Raw genomic sequence first — 21,340 nt, forward strand, 5'->3', positions numbered from 1 at the left:
CACACAACACACAACCCGAGATTCTTTAAAATCAGTCATCATCAATACCTTCACAATGGATTTCTTAAGAACACATTCCACGTGACATCGTTTAACCGGTAAAATATGCAGAATATGCAGAAGTGCGAAAGAAAAAGTAAAGTGGGGTCCTGTTGGATATGTTGTCAGTGAAGAACGACTTTTGCTTGACTGTAAAACCTTTAAAGGTTATGTGAGTAAAAACTTACCTGAGCTGACTTGAAGTTGTTCTTTGATCTTTTTGTTGTTCTTCTTTTCCAGTACAAACAAATTGAGTCATATTCATGGTTTGGACCACCAAGTTTTAGTCAGTTCATCCTTGAGTTCAAGTGAACAATTGAAGAACATTTGCCAAATCTGAAGGAATATGTTTCATCAAAAGAAATAAAAATATTATAATTATTTTATTTACATTTTTTTTTACTGTTTCAATGAGAAAAGTCCAGCTGGATGAACCAACAGTCTAAAAATATGACAACTTGCTCCTGTGTACCACCATGTCCAAATACAGTAAGTTAACTAGCACATTGCTACATTAACAAGTTTTCAGTAATGCCAGCCGTCCCTTGCCACCATACAGTTTCCCCCTAGCTGCTAAACAAGTTGGGTAACTCTGAACAGTTATTCAGAAATTCTTCCTGACTTTTCTTCATGAAAACACAAGAATGAAAGTGGGAGGAGTTTTCCTACCTTACAAATTAACCCACTCTGCAGCAGGTCATTTTATTCCTTACCTCGGTCTAATCTGAAGTGCAGGTTTGTCTCACATCCGACTCTCAACAATGACTTCTGGTAAGTAAGGGCTTTCTTGATTTCATGTCTCATCTTTAAAGAAAATGAAATTACAAATTGTTGTGCGACTGCTTTAGATGCATCACCCTTCTATGTTATAATTTTCTTGCTCACCTTTCCCCCAGACAGCATGAAGACAGCGCCCAACAAAAGGCCATACATCTGTATTCCGAAAAAACTCATAAATCTTTTGGCCGAGCAATATGAGCTTGTAAACAACTTTTCTCATTCCCATATCTTTGAGCAAAGCTATTATTTTATTTCCTTTTATCTTTTTATGTTTAAATGTTTCATGAAGCTCTTGAATTTCTGCTATTTAACAGGATCATGGACTGCTTGTAGAAGATCTGAATCCCTACGTAAATGAAGGATATATACAAGCTTACTTCCGTGAATGGGGCACCGTCAAATCATGCAAAGTACTGAAGAAAAAAACTATTGGTTTGCTTTTTTCCCTACAAGAGACCTGTGATAATTACTTTCTGTTTTATACTGGATCTTAGATTAGGAAGAATCCCAACTCTGGGAAACAAAAATCGATGGCCTTTGTGACGTTTTCTTGCGAGGAAGAAGCAGACACGGCAGACTATGTCGGTCCTCATTATATTGGTGGAACAGAAGTTAAAATGAGGCGCTTTGTTACTTTCAAGGTGAGCAAATGACAACTATTTTATATTAGGGACTGTTCCAATCACAGCCTATCATAATTAAATAATATTTTTTTAAAAAAATGTCTTGCAGGGTGAGGAGGATTCAGAGCAAGGGGTTGATGGAGCCACAGTTAAACCTCGACCACGGCCTTCAATGGGTCTTGGCTACCTACTCGAAGATGCTCAGTGGTTAGACGAAGATGAATGAATAAACAAAGCTTTGATCCAAAGTTGACCAGCTTGAGGGCATTGGTTGTTATGTCAGTACCATGATTGTTGACTTTATGGTAACAAGACAAAATTGTGAAGTTGTAAGAAAATAGTAGTTATTGTTGGTTTTCTTTGCTCAGGAATAAATACAAAGAAGTCAAAGGATTTGTGCTCTTCTGTGTTGCTGTTTTTCTGTATTTCCTCCTGTGGTAAATGATTTATTTGAAATACTATTCGCGAAAACCAAAATATTTTTGTTCGTTTACGTATTAGTATATATTATTTTGTTGTGTATTACATATAGCAAGAAAAAAAATATTAATTAACATATATAATATGTTATATATAATTATAATTATATATATAATTTCAAATCTTTCTGTAAATCCTGTGTTCTGTACCGTCTACATGAGTTTTGCGTCACGGGTCAACAGCCAATCGCTACGTAGAGCGCCAAGTTTCTTCTACAGCGTAAAAACAACATGGCGGAAAAGGACGTAGAAATTTCCTTTAAAAAGGTAGGAGCAGTCAGCCGTTTGTTTTTAAGTGTTTATGCCTGCTTGTCCCCACTGGTGTTTTAATAAAAAAGCGAACTTCTTTATCGCCGACTTGTGTGTTTCCACGCCCACCATATAAACACAACAACGTTTGTCAGATGACAGCTAACACTTCACATCTTGTTAAGATATTTAGATATCGCGGGGAATAACATTGTAACTACCACGCCGAATAAAAGACTGGGTCCTAGCGATTGCTTTAAGACCACACTTTCCTGGACAACTTCCGTTTTTTGCGCGGAAAGCGGAGAGCCCTTTAAATCGCCAAGTTCACCAAAGACGTTTGCTTGGCGAAAACTCGAGAAGGAATTCGACGGACAAACTTAGCTTGAAAGCCAAATACGGTTTGTTTGTTTTTTTTCAAAAGTGGATACGCAGGCAGGTTTTGTTGTGTCTGTGTTGCGTTCATTTATTATTTTTACTAAATCGTGTCTGTTTTGCTTTGTTAGTGCTTTACTACTACTTTCTTTGGCCAGCTACTCAGTGGAAAACCTTATGACTAATACACTCTCCCACTTTATGTGCTCTGTTCTGCACACAGGATACAGTAAGCAAACTTTTGTCTAGTTTCTTCAAAGAAGACAAAACAAAACGTGAGTGGGATAACTATGCTGTTATCAGTGACGTCTTGCTCTCTTTGTGACCGTGCTGATAAAATCCCACTGTGTTGCAGTAAGCGGAGATGCCACACTGCTCATGGTAGAGATGCTTAAAGTGTTTGTGCAAGGTAAGGAGCTTTGACACAGTTGCACAACATTTGAGACACAATAACAGACTGGCTAATGATAACACCCTGAAGCTGTTATCTCCTTTTTCAGAGGCTGCCGTGAGATCACAGAAACAAGCCGAATCTGAGGACTGTGACCAAGTAGACATTGAACATTTTGAAAAGATCCTGCCTCAGCTGGTATGTGGCTCAACAGTCTCAATAAATGTTTTCGTTTTACTTATTTCCGCTTGTTTGCATAGTCTTATCTTTAGCCCAGATTACAGCTAATACTAAAAATAATGGGATTACTGGGCAAGTTTTTATTTTTCTTTGCAGTAAAATATATTTGTTGCATTAGCTTTTGCACTTTGTGTATGGTTCGGGAACAGCTTGTACAAATCAAAATCATCATGGGTCTTCTGCTGAACTATCTAATATTATCTATATTTAAATGGTCCATCTACTCACTTCCTTTGTGTTTTTTGTTTCACACTTTGAAATCTAGGCAGTAGACACTGCAATAGACAGCTAGTGACTATGTCTGAATGGTATTTAGGCATATTTCACAGTGATGCAAAGCACAGTATTTAAAGTACTTTTTAACATAAATCTTTTAGTTGCAAAAATGCTGTTTTCATTCAACTTTCATGCTGTAATGATCCAATATGGCAATATTGTACAACAAAAACATGGCCTCATCCGAATGCAAGACAATTCTATAATTTCCAGATGGTAATCTAATTATAACTGAGAAAATAACTTTGTAAGCATACACTTTGCCCTGGAGTTTAAAATACACTAAGTTATGAAAAGCTCAACAAGTATTGTAATATCATTCGTAAGTATTTATAGTAAAACAACTAAGATTAATTAAAAAGGGATTAGTAGCTCATGTCACATAGGTAGTCTTGCACAGTTACTGTGTCCTCTTGGCAGGATCTCTGATCCGATACAAGAACCTAACTCCCAACGCTAACCTTAATGCCACCACTGCTACAGGGAAGCAGGGATCAGGCGATTGGTGTACTGACTACCAGAATGAATGCTACATGAATTGTAATATATATGAAAATCCTATATTGTTTAGCTTTCAGTAACTCTAAGTATATTTTACACTTAGTGTCTTGTAATTAAACTGAATTATAAAACTCTTCTAGGGTAGCATGTCTCGAAACAGTAGCTAGAGTAGGCCTTGAAAATGAAAGATATGCACATATTTGACAAAATCATTTTCTAATCTAATCTAATCTTTGTAACATCTGTAAATTACAAAACTGTGTTCTGTTCAGAGCAGACTCTGCTGATGTTTTTAACTTATTTTTCTCAATCCAACATTGCTTTTTTATCAAATGCCATTTTTAAGACGTAGAATGTTATAAAGTGTTTTATTTTTGCAGTATTGATAAAAACATCTGTATACTAATCTTTTGCGATGTGCATTTGTTATTAGCGTGTGCTCAAACATGGGACTTTATAGGAGAGCTTGATTTTTTTGTTGATGTTTTAACAGCCAAATACTCTGAGATTTGTTTCATGTATCAGTCCCAAATTACAGATCCTGCTTTGTTTTGATGGTTAAAGAAGGCGGTGAAAAATTCTGACTTTTATCTTTAGTAGGTTTTGAGGTCTTTATGCTCAATGACTGCTTCTGATTTTAATCCATTAAAAAAAGGCCTGAAAGTAGGTGGAATGGCCTTTTAGAAAAGAAAAAAATCCGGAAAGATATTTGATATATGAAGCTGAAATGTTGCAGCAGTCATTATATATGTTCACACTTTTAGGCACATTGGAGATGGTTGAGTAGAAAATGTGATGATTTGAAATGGAGTGGTAATGCAAATTTTTTCTGGGGATACGTAAACGAAAACCTTAAATGTGTAGATGCTATGAGAGCTATCATTAATCTCAAATGTATTTAACCTTTCTGCAAAAGACTTTTACGTCTGCTGTCTGACAATCTCGTATTTCTTCAATTTTCTCCAACACAGCTTCTGGACTTCTAGCACAGTGATACCACAAGATGGAGCCAGAGCGCTGCTGAGATGTCTCTCGATCAACAGTCCCCCCTTCCACAGTTCCACCAGCTAAAAGTTTTAATTTTTTAGTATGACTGCAGTTTCATAAATCCCCAAATCTGAGATAACATTGAGATTATGTTTTTATTTGAGCTGCACGATTTTAGCAGGAAGCACCATTGCAATCCGCACGCTACCACGCCACCACCAATAAGGGCCACCTGTGCTCCTGTGTGCAACAACAGGTGCTTCCAGCATGCTCCGTGGCGCCCTTCATCAAAGCCTCCAGGAGCAGTTGGAAGCAATTAGAGTAATAAGGGGAGCAGCCAGTCCCTTAGATGATGACAAGTGCCAGGAAAAAAGGAGTACCCCCTCCGGCCACTTTGAAGTTCCCTTTTGCTGTCCTGCGATGTTTAGTTAGAGGAGGGGGGGAGGGCAAAGGGGACCTCTGGCACAGGGGGAAAGTTGAATGGGAGTGTGTGTGCACGTATGTGTGCGTGTGTTAGCCAAACACGGCCAGAGACCACACGCGTAGATATTCTATTTGAAGGGAAACATAACAAAACACATTGGAACATGGTCCAAGAAGAGCAGGGTGTAATTCTGAAGGTAAATAAACAAAAGAGGCGAGTAGTGGAGGTGCTCTCTCTACTTTCATCACAGCACAGGGAGGGAGTGGGCGGGGGGTGAAGCTGGGCCTACAAGGAAGTAATGTGGGGTTTTCTAACCTGAGTGGCTCTGATGGTTTTCCACCAGCGGCGTGTTGGACCAACGTGTCCTCGCTGTGAGTCAGCATCGCTGTGCAACACCTCGCAGTACTTATTTGTGGGTCTCTTGGGTGACTTACGAATGCTACTCACGTTTACAGCTGGAACCAACTTAGGCTAAAACCAAGAATCCAGCCCTGAATAGGTGTTCAAGGACACGACACCTGGAATTTGACCCAGCATCTTTTTAGTAAGGCTCACGCTGGATTTGTGTTTCCCAGGGGTAACTTCCAGACCACACTTTCTTGTAAAAAAGAAAAAAAACTTGAGCACAGCTTAAGTCATCACCAGAGGAAGAAAAAAAATTGTAAAGGGTTTTGTTTTGTGCGTAGCCTTTGTGGAGATTAACTCAAATTGAAATGGATCTTTCCCAACAGTTGATTCTTGTGCACGAAATAAAAAAGATTATTATCTTGGATCTGTCACTGATTTTTTTTTTCCTCCCCTCCTTATGCGTGTTAGTGGAACAAATTCATCTGAAGTCGGTATTATTAAACATACGAAAGCAGTTAGGACAAGAATGGGGAGGGGCGTTGTAGAGAGTAATGAGTTAAAGCTTTTCTTGATCATACATTAAAGGCAGGGAGTGTCGACAGCCAGTCCAGACGCTTTGGAGAAGCTCCGCAGTGAGAAGCTTTTCCCAGGAGACGGAGACTGATCTGTCTCCAGCTCCTGCCTGGTCTTTGGAGAGCGCTGCACGTGGGATCGGGCACTCGGCATGGCTTAAATGCATCCACAGTCAATGTCAGTAGAAGCACCTGTGACTGCCATGATGGATCTTCATCTTTTTTGTTAAATTTGGCAAATTAATTAATAATCAGTGGGACTGTCAATGACAAAACCGACCCATTATGATTAAATATAACTGAGGTTACTGCCATTCTAGGAATGCCTAATCTATGTGGCTGTCTACTTTAAAGAGAGCTGGATGTTCACATAGCTCTGATAAGTTTGTGGTTCATGGTAATGTTTGTCTGGGGTGGAGTTGTCTGCATTTGTCTAAAGTGTCCCTGCGAGAGTATGTCAGGATTATGTCAGATTTTTCTCCTTAATTCTCCGTTTACAACTCGGTGGTGTTTTTCTTCTGTTAGAGTGACACAGCGTTTCCATCTCCAAATTTCTGACATCTCAAAGCTCCTTTCCTCTGAGGCCCAAAGCAAGAGGCTGTGACATGTCATCATAATACGCCCTTTTCTCCCTGATTGCTGGCTTTTTTGCGATGGCAACACTCAACCAGTCAAAGAGTATGAGCTTACATCAAAGTCAAGGGCTTACATGGCCCATAAAATATTCAGCTTTACCATGATTATGTGTTTAAAACCATTTAAAGTGCCAAGTAGAACACTGCCATTACTAATGCTGCAAGTCTGAACCCTTTTCAGGCAGCAGACCTTCAGCTTCTTTAAACATTTAGTTCTGAAAAAAGCCAATCTGAAAGTCGAGAATCATAATCCAAATGTGGCGACAGGTGTTATCTGCCTGTTGCCATTTTATTTAATCTATGCATGTTCTGAGGCACTTGCATAAATAAACATGTGACGCATGGCGTCTGTTCCTAGATGTCTGTGCGTTCGTTTATTGTATGTGCTTGCATGGATGTTGTGCTTCATCGGAGGCTGTGATAAATTAGGAGACAAGAGGCCCTTGTGGCCCCCTCGTGGGCATGAAACTGCCTAACCATGGAGGAATGCTTCAGAGGACAGAGTGGGAGCATTCCTTTCAGATACCCCATGGGTAACTCTCACACTCATGAAAAGTTACCAGTGTTTATGGTGCTGTCTGAAAAAGACAAAATATGGTAGCAGGCGATTACTGCGTGTGCGTTTTACAGGAAACTCACGTGTGTTTTGAGGCAGCAGCTCTGCTGACTGTACATACTGCTGTGACATGTGGGTTTCTGGGAGGCCCCGGGTCCCGTTAAGCAGCCACGGGCCCGTGCTGGGGATGATAAGAACATACCTGGCGTGTTGAGCCACTTGGGCGCTCTGCTGGGATCACTCCTAAATGGTTGTGGCGCTTGGCTGTTAGTCTGAGGCAGAAGATGGTTTGCTGCTGTGCTCCGTGTATCGGCTGGAGCTTTGGTAGCCACAGGGGCCCTAGGGGACGGAAAGGATTCTTCCGGAACCAGTGAGGTGGATGATGAGGTCAAAGACCTTGGCACGCAGCTGGACAGGGAATAGGGAGCAAGAGAGATGTACAATTAGGCCGGCGGCAGGGTTATTTCTGGAGCCCTGCGCTACTACCTTAACTACATTACCCTCCTCTTCCACCCTAAGTCCTTTACTGTCTGTGTCCACCTCCCTCCTCTGTGTGGTGGCCTATTTGGTCTCTGGATATGAAATAACAACAAAGTAATCCCCTTACATAACACTGCACAAACTCAGCGAAACAAGACCATTTAATTAATTTTGGGAGCATCTAAAAATAAAGAAGCAGTTCGTTTGAGGTGACGTGCGGGAGGTGGACTCATACCCCAAATGAGCTGCTGAGGAGCAGAGGTCAGCAGAGAACTCTATTTTTAGGTCCCATCAAAAGTGGTGATATAAAAATACTCCAGAACTGAGCTTCACAATATGTGTCAGTCATGCTTAGAGAAGCAGTAAACCTGAAGGTCACGCACTTGGAATGATGAAAGGGCCAATGTTTGATGATATTTAAAAAGAAGCCAAGTAATGACCAAAATCTCTTTAGCTGGTGGCAGGTGGCACAGTGTGAGGTTGGCCTTTGTTAGACTTGTTAAAAGACTTCATCAGCTGACATGTGAAGCCCTTGGCAAAGGGCTAATATTCGCTACAATAACACCAAAAATGTGGGCAAAACTGGTGAACCGCTGCCCGACTCTGACGTCCAAATTAAAACAAAGACGAATAACAGACCATCGACCTGACGGTGTTAGCATCGCGCTTCTTCACATGCGCCTGGCTCTCAAAAAGCTCAAAATTGAGAGAGGACAGCGTAACGAAAAGTTAAGCGTACGTTAGCTTTTTTGTGTGTGTGTGTGTTTGTGTTGGGTCAAAATAGTCCGTCTAAAGTTTCCTCCAGAGGCCAGCGTGTCGACTGTCTGTCCTCACAGTGGTCGGGGGCACCGGAACTCTAAATTAGCCCTGGTGAGTCAACAGGACAGCTTTCATGTAGACAAGGGATCATGTCAGATTGCAGGAGAGGTCAGGATCTAAGGGTTAGAGGTCAGGATGCAGTGTTGGTCCCTGTCTTTAACAGCTTCCTGTCTGCCATGTTGTGCAAACTTGGGCAGTAATCCCTTGATACAGGTTCAAAGTAGGGAGATTGCCTCTATCTTGGTATTACACTGACGCCCAGGTAGTTTTTCTGCATTAACAGTGGAGTGAGTCTTAGTAAGTGACTAACTTATAGATAGAGTTGCATAAAATTTCATTTTATATTCATTGTATAAGGCCTTTACCAGGTGTGTGGCACTTTTATTTTAAATGTGTTGTTTATTGTAGACGGTTCTATTTTTATTCTTTATCAGGCTGCTGTAACACAGCATGCTGGCAACAACATTATGATTTAAGATGTTTAGTTTAAGAGCACCCCAAGAAGAAGAATCATACAGGAGCAAAACTCCTGTATGATTGACTAGTGATTGACTAGTGTAACTAGTTCTAGTGTAAGTGTAAGAATAATGCTTGTCAGCTTAAAGCTGTAAACAAAAAAAGGGTGTTAGAGTGGAACTGGACATCAACAATCTGACACGATCAGTTGAGGAGTGCTAGTGCTGCTTCATTTTGCAGACTGCAAATGTTAAAGTACAAGTGCTCACAAAAACGGGGGTCCTAAAGGTGAAAAAACTTGAAATCCCAACTCAGGACAGTTACTGCTGGCAGTTACTGTAGATAGGAACAGTTAAATCATGATACACTCCTAAACTAAAATAGATTAAATACATATTGTAGTCTTTATTGGTGTCACATATTAAAAAAACAAAAAGCAGGGTGCAGGTTTAGCTCAGCTGGATGAGCAGGCAATCGTATGCTGCATGGCTGAGAGCGGCCGGCCTGGGTTTGAATCCGACCCACGGCCCTTTGGCGCATGTCTGCCTTCCTGTCAGTCTTGTCTTCGCTGTATCTGTCCAATAAAGCCAAAAAATATATAAAAAAGACAAGCTGAAATGTTTACATATGCTGTTACATATCCTTCATGTTGTATATGTGGTGTATATATAGCAGCATTTCACTTCAAGCAAATCCAAAACTGCAAGCTTTGCTTTTAAAAACGTGTTTCTTTGACACCTGTTTCTGAACGTGTTCTGTAAGACTGCAGAGAAGCTCAAACTGTCGGGTGTGCAGTGATGTTTGATACTGTAGGGCTCTGCGATGCCGGCAAATCGCCTGTTTTTTTTTTTCTTTTTCTTTTCTTGGCTCAGTGGCAATTTCTAATAAGGTACTAACTTAAATGGCCTCATCTTTGAAGGCAAGTATGTTCTCTTTATCCGACAGACAGGGCAATGCTTTTATTTCCCCAGACATAAAATATAAGCCCTCTCCAAAAACAGCAAAAGAGCAGATCCACTCACAATGAGCTGTATTAAAAAAAAAGAAAAAGAGGCTCTCCTGGAAAAACAACAATAAATTTGAAAGGGCTTCAAAGAGCTGGTGCTCTAACTTTTCTGTACATAAAACAAAAGCACCGGCAAGTTCAAAAACCACTCAAATGTTCAGCCCATCGTGAAACAAATATCTTGAGAAACACTGAGAGAGACAGAGAGAGGTGAACGGAGACGAGGAGAGAGATTTCTTTGAATTTGACTTTCTGTGTAAAGGTTTTTATGGTTTCTGACTAGAGGACTCCTTTCTCTTTTATATGACTTTGTTTGCAGTCATTCTTAATATGGTGATATTTTGCTACAAAGGACAGAAGTGGCCAAGAAAGCTCCCTATTTGTCCGCATGCTTAAAATCTGTAGGTTCCCCATGTGTTCTAACAGCTAAGATTCTGTCATATAAAAGCATAGACTACTGCAACCAGATATCCTGGAGGAGCAGTTGGATACACTCCACAGGCGGAGGAGTTTCAGGACGCACATCAATGGGAGGGCAATATCCTGCATTCTGATTCTGTCAAGAGGCACAGCCATGACATGTGTGAGTGCCCAAAGAGAAAAGGCCAGGTGTCCCCGGGTCCTCTTCCATTTCGTCCAATCTAAAGCTGATCTTACTAACTAACAGCACCAGGGATCTACCACCCCTGGCACAGGAACCTGAATCACTGAGCTGTGGAGCTGCGTGGAAATGAGGAATTAGATTACTTTCAATTGCTCCCTGGCAAAAGACAAAAAAAAAAAAAAAGGCTGAAAGAAGAAAACAGGCGCTTTAATGTGGCATTTCAGTGTTACAGCAGGATGTTAGATGTTCCAGATTCCCAACACTCCGGCTCTAACCATGTAACTATACAGCGCACACTACTGCCTGTCTCCCATTTGACATTTAAATGTTTAAATAAGCTGAACTGCAATGTGCAGCAACAACAATTCATCAGGAATGTGCTTTGAGTTGGGTTAGCCGATATATATATACATATATATATATATATTTTTTTTTTTCAATTTTCTGGTTTGGGTAAAGACCTTTGACAAAGAAAAAGTGTCACATAGGGACGTCGATGATATAATATGAAATGTATTAAATTTATAAGAAACCAGTGAGAAAAGAAAAGTAAATAGAAAAAAGCCATTACAATAAAAATAGGATCAAAGTTGACTTAAAACAATAGGTCTGCAAATTGGTATTGACTGATTTATTATTTTGTTATTATTATCAATAACTAATTGAATTATTAGCCGATGAAATTGCAGAGGCGCACAACGACTGACTCAATCTAAAATGTGAAAAATCTCAAGGAAGATGTTGACTTAATTTATTTGAAGAAATACTTCAAGAGGATTGATCCTCTTTGAAACATGGAATTAAAGCACAGCAGAAAAAATATATTTGTAGTAACTTATATTTTATATTAAAAGATTGAAGTAAAAATGAACAAACACAGCTCAGACTTGCAAAAAAGGTAAATATACCACTATTGTTATCACACGCGCAAGTCTATAAAGAATCACAGGCTCCAGATTTGGTGCCAAACATTACGATCGCTGCAGAGAGAGATACTGTCTTTAAAAGTTTTCTTTTTTTAAAGCCTTTGTTATGTGTTTTTGGGGGATTTAAAAAGATCCCGAAATTATTTGAAATATATTGATTGCCGTCAATTTTAAACTGTCAGTTTGTCCAATACGGGCCACTTCAGTAAAGCCAGGCTCTGCAGGTGACTTTTGAAATGGATGCAGTAACAGGAAGAGGTTGCAAAGGCCAGGAAAAAATCCTTTGGTGATCAGGACAGGCTAAAGTTCTTTGAGAATAAATTCAGACCAAGCATGGTGGTGTAAATCATAGGGTTTGGGGGTCTGTGGGTCTGGGCATTGTGCAATCATTGTTTAACACATCTTGCAGAGACAATATACAATATTAGGGCATCTATCTGAAAGTTGAACTTGAACAGGCAGCAAAATGAAGCAGAAAGTTAATTTTGCATGCAATCAAACAGTCAAAGAGTTGTTACTGCCATAAGCTTCTGAAGCTAGATGCTACTGAATGTTAGACTTATAGGATATTTAACTGAATTCATGAATGATAAATCATTACAAAACTACTAAACTATCTTTATAACCAAGTACAAGAGGATCAAGTGAAATGTTTGTTCAAATGTGTAAGGAAAGCTGACAATTTGTTGTTTTATTTAATGAACCACAGTGATAAAAAAACTGAAGATAAATGTTTGCCGTTTTTTGCACATTAAATGAGTGGACTACAGATTACAAAAAAACTGCAGTTGTATGACTTAATATTAAAATAAAGCAGAGTGTACAAAACTGTTGCCTGTGAATAATGATAAAACTACTCCTTCTAGATTTTGATAAATAAACTGGTCTTGTGATATATATATGTATATAAATTAGCATCAATCAGACGACTTGTAGCCCTCATAGGATACATTTTCACTCCGCTGAGGTCATGGGTAACATGTTTACAGAAATTGGAGTCTTATGGTGCTGTGCTGCTGAGCCAGCTAGTCAAAACACAGAGAGAACTGGACGTGCCGTTCGCTGTGCTTCTGAGGTTATGAAACCTTGTATTTGCTGACGGCACCCGTATCTCCTTCCTTCATCTTTCTTAGCTGAAGAAATATTGTCACAATATGAAAAGGAAGGTTAAATGCTTAGCAGCAATGTAAAACCACAGCCACTGCTGATGCTGAGAAGGGAAGCAGACCTTGTTCATCCACAGCTAAATAAACTACTTAAGTCTATCTTATATGACTACAGACGTGATTTCTTTAATGGAAAAACCTCAAAACATGGTAATGAAAGGGATATATAAACATAGACACGGTTGATTGCCAGACTTCCTTTTGTGATTTCGCAGTGTGTTCGAAGTCTGGGGAGAGTTAGTGAAATCGTACATTGCTGCACTTTCTCTGAATCAAAAACCAGCGATAAAAATCTGCTGCATGAGATTCACAGATACACCTACAGGCAGCCAGGCCTCTAACATCTCTTACTGTCCTCTCAAATCAGCTGTGTTAAACCTGACAGCAATAAGGTAACCTCTGGGTCTTGTTTCCTGTGCTGCTGATAAATATGGCCTAATTACTCTCCAGTGGAACTGTCGGGACAGATGTTACAGTTGCATCCCTGCTCCTCGCCGAGGTACATGTTGATGGTTCACAGACTGTTTACACACTTCTCATTCATCTGTGCTATGACCATTCCCAGTTGTAGCTGTTTGCAAACCCAAGTTTAGTGGTTTACATAGCTGAGCCCCTCCAGCATGTGGAGCCCATGCGCTATACCCTCTGCTTGTTTCGTGACTGCACGCGAGCAAATAAATACAAAGTGAAGATATATGTTCAAAAGTAATCCATAGAGGAGTGGGCCTCGCGGGCATGGGATCTAAACAGACCACGAAGACTGTATATGCGGAATGAGTTAAACAAGTGACACAGAACATTATACTTTGATCTGCTAATTATAGCAGAAAACAACCTGGAAACAAAGCCACCGCGATCTGATTGACCGCATTACCTGCATTTTCCACATTGCACACACTGAAAATATCCAAGACATAAATGTTGAGGTTCAGCAGCTTATGCTCTTTGTTCTTTTTGATTTTTCTATTACAGCGGTTACAGATTCACAAACAAACTGTAATGATTCTTGAAAACATCCCTTAACAGTTTCAAGATTTTTCTTTGCCACTCGAGGGCAGCAAACAAGCTGTGAGTGCAACACTGGCATGTAATGAATGTGCTGGCTTAATTACACATCCAGCAGTTACGGATAAGTGTTGCTGGCCACATGAGGACTGTACGGAGAAATCAATGAGTTTTAGCTCTGTTCTTAGCCTTAACTAACTGCTGATAGAAGGTTCTGGCTCTTTAGTTTTTATTGACTCAGCTGTGGGCGCCAGCTATCACTGATTGTGTTTCGGGGAATTTTTTTTATTTCCTATCAGCTTTACTGATATCACTTCAAATAACAAATTTAAAAGTTAGGAGTAAGCTGAGACTCCCTTGCAAAAGATAAACTTTCTGGACTCTCATTTTTGAAGTGTCAATGTTAACATTTTTGTGGGACCGAAAAGTAGCCACATGTACACAAGAGGGAGGATTGTTTATCAAAGTTCATCCATAAGCTGCAGGGCTGCTATGCACAGACACAGAGAGCTGCAACTCTAAGGAGGAGACTGATAAAGTACTAGAACTTTAAATGTGCGTGTGTGTGTATTATATGTAGGGTGTAAATTCTGAATAATGATTAAACAGGGTCAATATCTTATACTCGTGAATTTTTCTTCCAGTGGCAAAAGAAAACATTTGATTATTGTTGAGCTGTCATTTTTATCTTCCAAAGATTGTACACTCCTCAAAGGCATTAATACCCGCGCCTTGGTGATGCCTTTAATTGCCATTTAGCATTAAGCTGGCTGAACAATAAAACCCAGGCTGCGGGGATGTTGTCAGGTTTAATGAGACCCTTGGTGAATGAGGTCCGCTGTGTCGGCACCACCAAAGGCTGCTGCCTGAATTCGCCTCCAGTGGACCAGAGTGGTCCTGTGGGGATTTGATGGGCTCAGGGAGCACAGACTGTCCCCCCTTTCATTGTGGGGGTGTCAGCGGCCGCAGTGGCATCAGCAGCCCTTGCTGTGCGTGGATATGCGGACAGAGAGAGCAGCAAAAGAGAGTGATGTGGCATTAAGACGATCAGCGCATGGAGCGAAGAAACTTTTATGAGGTCCAGGAGCAGCTGGTGGTCGTGCACAACACCTGATTCCAAAGAGTAAAATATGGGCCATTTTGTCCCATTGGCAGAATTAAAGAATGAGAACATACAGTGCCAGGCACAAACAGACTTATGGAGACACTGACATGCTACACAAAAGAGAACAGAGCCAAAAAGAAAGAATGAAAAAGCAGTAACAAGTGTGAACTCTGGGCCCAAATTTAAGAGGGCTACATGGTTCACAGTTTCACATGGAGTCCTCCGCCTTCAGACCCCATTCCAGTTACTTTGATTCTTTATTCACCAATCCCCTCTTTTAACCCCCACCTCCCCATCCTTAAGTCCAGCTGATGGAGGCTCTTTTGTCAAGCAGCACCCAGGCAACAACATCAAAGAGCTGCTGGCTGACTGAAAAACAAAACTAAACTAAAAACTAAAGAAATCCCAGAGGGAATGGAGATATTCAGCACCCCGGAAAGGGAAGCGAAAACTACATATACAGCAGGAGAGAAAGAAAGAAAGCAAAAAGAAAGAAAGAGAAAGAAAGCTGTCGGATATCCGTCATCATTAAGTGAATACACAAAGGTGTGGGTTGGGTCGTTCTCAGTTTGATGACAACAATAAACAAATGAAAAAAGGACATTATACTTTGCATAAGACCTTAATGACACTTTCTTTGTGTTGGATCATCAAAGCCCATTAGGGGACGGAGAGAGGGCCTCCACTGCTGTTCGTGACCACTTCCTCATTCAGTGACAGCTGAATTGGAGGATAGTTGGATTGTTGTGCAAGACAATGTCATGCTTTTGGACTGAATGCTTTGCTTTGATCTCGCGGGATGCCCTTGAAGCTTCATCACGGGATGATATGTTAACAACCTGTCTGGTTACTCTAGTTTGATTCTTCACCTACTTCCCTGCCAGTCGGAGCTCCAAGGGAAAGGGGACAGTGGGAGGGGTAAGGGGAGATAAAAGTCTTTCATCTCTGCCCCCATGTGGGAGCCCTGTAGAGTCTCGCTCGGCGTGGCATCAAGCCTTGTCTTGTACCCACAAAGTGCCCGCCAGTGACACGCTGACTCCAGAGCTTGGCACCGGGTCTTCAGTCAGCGCTGAGCAAACCCTCTATTCAGCAAGATGGAGGAAACACAACTAGATCGGGCCCGCAGCTTATAATTAAAAGTCCTTAGCCTCAAAGAGCACAGCATCTCCATCTTAATGGTAGGCTTCAATCTGAGGTATTGGTTTAATACTTACTCTGCGTCCCATCAGATAGGGATGAGGACATAGTAGGAAGGGAGACATTAGGACTACAAAGAACATGTGTCCCATCAAGGATTAGAGGTTCACTCTTCCCTCAGTAGGCTAATTGCTGGATTGGCCGGATCAAAATCACTTCATCGAGATCAAGGCCACTGTCTTCTTGTCTCGCTACTCTGTTGCACAATAACTCAACAAAAGCAGCGGAAAACCAGGGGAGGGAGCGAGGGTGGTGGTGGTGGTGGGAAACCAGAAGTCGTGGAGCAAAGATGAATGTAGTTCATGTTTAGAGAGCATGTTGTGTGATTAAGGGAAGCCCACATCAAACATTGTGGCTTAAGAAAACCACCAGTTGAAAAACAAGTTGCTTCTTCAGTGCAGTGCAGCGCAGACTGGAGATGCTGTTCAGAAGGCAGCCCAGCCCAAAACTAACCCGCCTGTCTGTCTTTTGAGACAAACAGGGAAATAAGAGGCATAGATTTGCAGAGCACCAGGAATTTGTTCTCAATGAGAGAGCAGGATGAAGCACAGGCTTTAAGCAAAGTGAAACTTAAGGATGTAAACATACATGAATTTAAATCAGGACATGCCATAACTTGTGAACTTTCTCTCAAAACACCCAGTTGACAGAATTTTAGATGTAGACATATCAATATCATTTCAAAAAGCAGCTTCACCTTTTGCCCGTCACTCAGTGCTGATGCATTTAATATAAAAATGTTGACGTTGCAAAAAATGGCTTCATGTACATAGTTTTGCATAACAGGAGACGGAATTCTTCTCAAGCCTTGTGTTTGGCTTAATATTTCTATATATTTGGACAAAACCTCAATGCCCTCGCAGGTTCTCTTGTACATCCGTGAGAAACGCGACATGAAAAGGATGGATAACACGCCCTTTTCCCACAGAGGGAACTTGAGTGGACAGAAGAACGGCAATGTTGTGGCCAAATGTGTAATCTTGTTTACTTACGCTTGCCTTTTAACTGCAGGAATCTCGTGATCTAAACAGCGGCATGAAAAACTATTGGCATGTGAGGCGCTCTGCGTTTGATTGGAATGGGAGAAAGTGCCTATGCGTCGACCCGTGTCAGGTAGAACGCCTACAGGAAGACAGACATAAGCGATGTGTCTCCTGCTTACACACACACACACACAGAAACACGCAAACTTCAACAGCCTCTTAAGCAAAGATATGTTTATTTTATAAACCGCAATCATGGAAATCTCCCCTTTAAACAATAAACTTCCAACTACTTCATCTCTCTCCTTGCCAGGACCACATCAAACAAATCCTAAGGTCAACAAGGGTCAGCAAAAGGATTTGGATAATGATGAGGCTCAGAGAAAAAGACTGAGGGTGGTGAAAGAGAGATGGTAAAAGAAGGGGAGGGGAGCTGATGGGAAACCAAAGGAAGAATGAAACTGGCGGAGAGAGGAAAGGTGCAAAGGCTAGGTCTTGTAACGACAGACCCCTTGATTACATTGTTGCACAAATAAACAGGCCCTCTGCAGGCTCCCTGGAGCCCAGCTGTGGTGCAGGAGAGGAAAGCTTTCATTTCAAGGGGCTGAGGTCGAGCCACGCAAGTGATAGGATGGGGCCTGACCATCTACCCACACCATCTCCATCAGCAAGTCAATGAACAGAGCAACAGGGAAACATCTCGCTAAGGAGCCCATTGCTTATGAGCCATTTCCTGCCCTTACAGATTGCCTAGAAACGCCGTCAGGGTGCAGATTAATAACTGTCAATCTCTGAGAGCTACAGAGAGGTGCTCTTTAGGTTGAAAAGAGGAGAGAAAGAATGTTGCATAGCTGTGCCTTTTGATGATGATGAGGGACCATCTGTAAGGGGTCAGATAAGTTTTGGAGGCAAGAAGCTGAGAGAGACAAGGTTCAGATGCCCTTGAGCCACATCTGCAATCGTCTTTCATTCACCTCCGACCATTACAGAGTCCTGGTCCTCTCTTCTCACTGTGTCCTGCAGCTATCAAAGCCCACATCAAGGCATGCCCCTGCCAAATGTGTGCCCCCCTATTAAGGGGCCATCATCAGATAAACAAGATAAACAAGTCTAATTCCTGGCAGGACTGATCAAAAGACTCGATGTTAACCCCATGGCCAATTTCAAGTAGGCAAAAATCAAACACAGATGAGGTCATATGGAAATGGGCACAAAAAGGGACAGTGAAGAGGGAGGAGAAAAGAATGGAAATGGGTTTGGAGGCAAGTATCCCCCATGAATTGTACCCTTATCCTCACAGGAAAAACAACATTCCTGCCTTTCGTGCAGCCGTGCGCACCTGTTCATCGCCACACATCAACAGCAACAGACGGTGAATCCCTCCAATCCCTCCAAATTGTAAAAATCATCTTGGCTGCTCGTAGTTGGAGCGACAACTTGGCTGCACACTCCTGCAAAAAATGATACATACGCAACTCTCCATTCTTTTTTTGGATTTCCCTGAAAAGATGATTGCGTCACACAGCCCAAACATTTGCGTATATGGTGGTTTTTTTATTAATCTTTTTAAACTTTTTTTTCCAAAGCTCTTATGTCATTTCTTCTATAAATCACCCTAACCCTTCGCAGACTCTTCCCAGACCCACACATCAAACAATCAAACAGCTGACTGGGCTTGCCAAGTATGAATACAGTTATTCATTGCCATCTACATATTATTTTAAAAGCATTGTTACATAAATACAAGACAAAACAGCTTTAATTGTATTTTTATCTTTTCGATGGGGTGTCCACAGATGTTGAGAAAGCAGTGCCAAGCAAGTACTGAGAAGTTGTCTGCCTTTGCTCGTGTAATTAGTTCATTCAAGCTCTCTCAAGAGGACCATACTGAATTGTAATCAAAAGATTAACCCAGAATAATCAACCCCCCCTTACCCACCCAATAGGACCACCCACAGAGTCTAGAGAGGAACGTGAGACTGGTCGCACGTTCTGCTGCATGTTCTGCTTCTCAGCGAAAACTCAACGGAAGAGCAAATACAGAATTATTTGCAAGGACACTTGCTTTCAAAATCTGTCCCTGACTTGACTGACATTGTGTTACTTTGTTTTGTGTTAAGTGATGGAAGCATCTGCACCACAAGTACAAGTTCTTAGTTCTTTTTATGGATCGAAGATCCCAATTTAACTGCCACATCACAGATAATTCGCCCGACGTAATACTTAGGTCACGCTACCACAATCTACTCCATGTCGTTGTTTGTGTTGCAGGCTTATCGCATAATTGGAAAAAGTAGCTCCGAGCAAAACAGCAGCTTTTCTCTCAAATGATCCTGATAATGACAGGTCTGGTCTATATTTAGCGCTTGTCTCTCTGAAAGACCTCTGACTGTCGTAGCTGGAAGGGAGAGACGTAAACAAAGCTGGCAGAGCTCAGACGAGCATGTGATGGCTGATCTGTGCTGCCTGATATACAAACCACGAAGGCCGGAATCAGAGACGGGCGGCGGTGAGGGTGGGGGGGATACGTGAGCTGCTGGTTGAGGTTTGCGGTTCATCTTAGAGCTCTGACAGACAGAAAAACCCCACGACAGGCCAGCAGTCTTTGCTGTTCAGGATTGCCGGTGATGTTATTTTCATCACAGGCCAACTCTGATTGAGGAGCTCTTTTTAAGGATCAGTGTGTCAAATGATGACTTCACTTCACATTTTATGGGGTTAAATAATAGGAAAATGATTGCATATTAGGAGTAACGCTCATTTTCCTCTAAGTCTGGGGTGTTGGGTGGAGGTGCTTGCGGTATGTGCTGGGTAGAGGATAGACAGACCCAACCCAGTTTCCGTAGTCTTGACTAATTAAAGGACCACAACTCATCCAATTTTTGATGGGTTCAAAGAAACCTGAGTGTCCTCTGCTGTAATTTCAAATTACTGATTTCTGTTATTAATTATACATCTTAAGCGCCTTTGAAGAATGCTGCAGACTATCCTTCACAAGGAAGACATAATGTCTGGTGCATTCTAAAAGACTTAGAAAAGCAACGAAGCTTCCCTCCATCGGCTCCAGGGAATCTCGGCTTCCAGGAAAATCAGCAGGCCCCGTCTTATTGTATCATTATTATTTTTCTTCCTTGGTTTTTCAAGCAAAACACCCGCGTCTGACGTTAGTGTATCATTGTCATTTCAAGAGTAGTCTGGAAGCAGAGCAGGGGTTGTGATTGAACTCTGAGATCTGCCCTGGAGCTGTACTTTGAGGAAGAAACCACGGAACCACAGATAATGCTTTACAGTCCGCTAGTCTCAACTACTGTCATCAGATTTTCACTTTGTAAGAGACTTGAAAAAGATTGTCATTCTTGGTTCCTCCAGAGCAAAGGACACTGCACTACTGTTAAAGTGAAGATATACATCCCAGAGCATGAGATTTATGCAAAAAGTCAAAAACAATAAATTATATGTATACATGCTTGGAAACTGGGCAATATAGGAACATGTAAGACACTTTATTTAACTTGCAACATGAAAGTCGAGTTCTCCATGATACAATAGGATCAAACTATATGGACATGAGAGCGAAGAGAAGATATTAAGACCTCTCGACAGTGCTGGGATCATCTAGGGCGATCTGGCCAGTATTACGGACAGAAAACAAAAGCATCATAGTGTCAAGAACACAATAAAAATGAAACCACCTCTGTTGACTTGTTGAAGACTAGGACGGCACGAGACACAAGTTCAAACACCACAGAGTCTCTTCCTCGTCTACTTTCCACTGGTGTAAAGAGTTTTCAGGAGACAGGGAACGGCATCTCCCTTTCATCCTTCACCACAGACAAACACAGACACATAAAAACATCCATGTTGAAAAGTGGCAATAGTCCTTTTAATTCCAGACAAACCCAGTGTGTAGAACTTAATTACAGAACGGGGGCAACCCAGCCCTTTTGAAAATTACACTTACAGTAAGACCTTTGAAGCAACTACATCCTTTATCCTATTTTCCTTTTGTTCGATGTTTTGTCTCTTGTAAAGCATGCCATTGACTACTGTGGTTTCCAGTGGGTCTCTGTCTTTTCTCGTCTGTCTCCATCTTTGTCAGGCATTCACTCATCAAAGGC

At 41.3% G+C, this 21,340-nt stretch overlaps 2 protein-coding genes across 2 annotated transcripts; both read left to right on the forward strand.

The window, feature by feature from the left end:
- The first annotated feature begins 664 nt into the window (after positions 1-664).
- LOC146520012 (heterogeneous nuclear ribonucleoprotein A0) lies at positions 665-1,966 on the forward strand. Its single transcript, XM_085157605.1, has 5 exons — positions 665-810; positions 936-1,021; positions 1,134-1,229; positions 1,314-1,460; positions 1,552-1,966. Exons 1-5 carry the CDS (start codon positions 801-803, stop codon positions 1,666-1,668), a joined length of 456 nt encoding a protein of 151 aa, XP_085013731.1. The 5' UTR covers positions 665-800; the 3' UTR covers positions 1,669-1,966.
- A 94-nt stretch (positions 1,967-2,060) lies between these two features.
- On the forward strand, positions 2,061-6,136 carry cenpx (centromere protein X). Its single transcript, XM_085157606.1, has 5 exons — positions 2,061-2,188; positions 2,769-2,820; positions 2,901-2,954; positions 3,046-3,134; positions 4,925-6,136. Exons 1-5 carry the CDS (start codon positions 2,153-2,155, stop codon positions 4,937-4,939), a joined length of 246 nt encoding a protein of 81 aa, XP_085013732.1. The 5' UTR covers positions 2,061-2,152; the 3' UTR covers positions 4,940-6,136.
- The last annotated feature ends 15,204 nt before the right edge of the window (positions 6,137-21,340 follow it).

The sequence above is a fragment of the Neolamprologus multifasciatus genome, chromosome 4, assembly GCF_963576455.1.
Source record: "Neolamprologus multifasciatus chromosome 4, fNeoMul1.2, whole genome shotgun sequence".
Lineage (NCBI taxonomy): Eukaryota > Metazoa > Chordata > Actinopteri > Cichliformes > Cichlidae > Neolamprologus > Neolamprologus multifasciatus.

Bases quoted from the DNA above. Each gene is read 5' to 3' on its own strand.
- LOC146520012 (XM_085157605.1), top strand. The intron at 1,230-1,313 runs GTACTGAAGAAA...ACTGGATCTTAG, and splicing joins GCACCGTCAAATCATGCAAA to ATTAGGAAGAATCCCAACTC. The intron at 1,461-1,551 runs GTGAGCAAATGA...AATGTCTTGCAG, and splicing joins GGCGCTTTGTTACTTTCAAG to GGTGAGGAGGATTCAGAGCA.
- cenpx (XM_085157606.1), top strand. From the start codon at position 2,153: ATGGCGGAAAAGGACGTAGAAATTTCCTTTAAAAAG. The intron at 2,821-2,900 runs GTGAGTGGGATA...ACTGTGTTGCAG, and splicing joins CAAAGAAGACAAAACAAAAC to TAAGCGGAGATGCCACACTG. The intron at 2,955-3,045 runs GTAAGGAGCTTT...CTCCTTTTTCAG, and splicing joins GCTTAAAGTGTTTGTGCAAG to AGGCTGCCGTGAGATCACAG.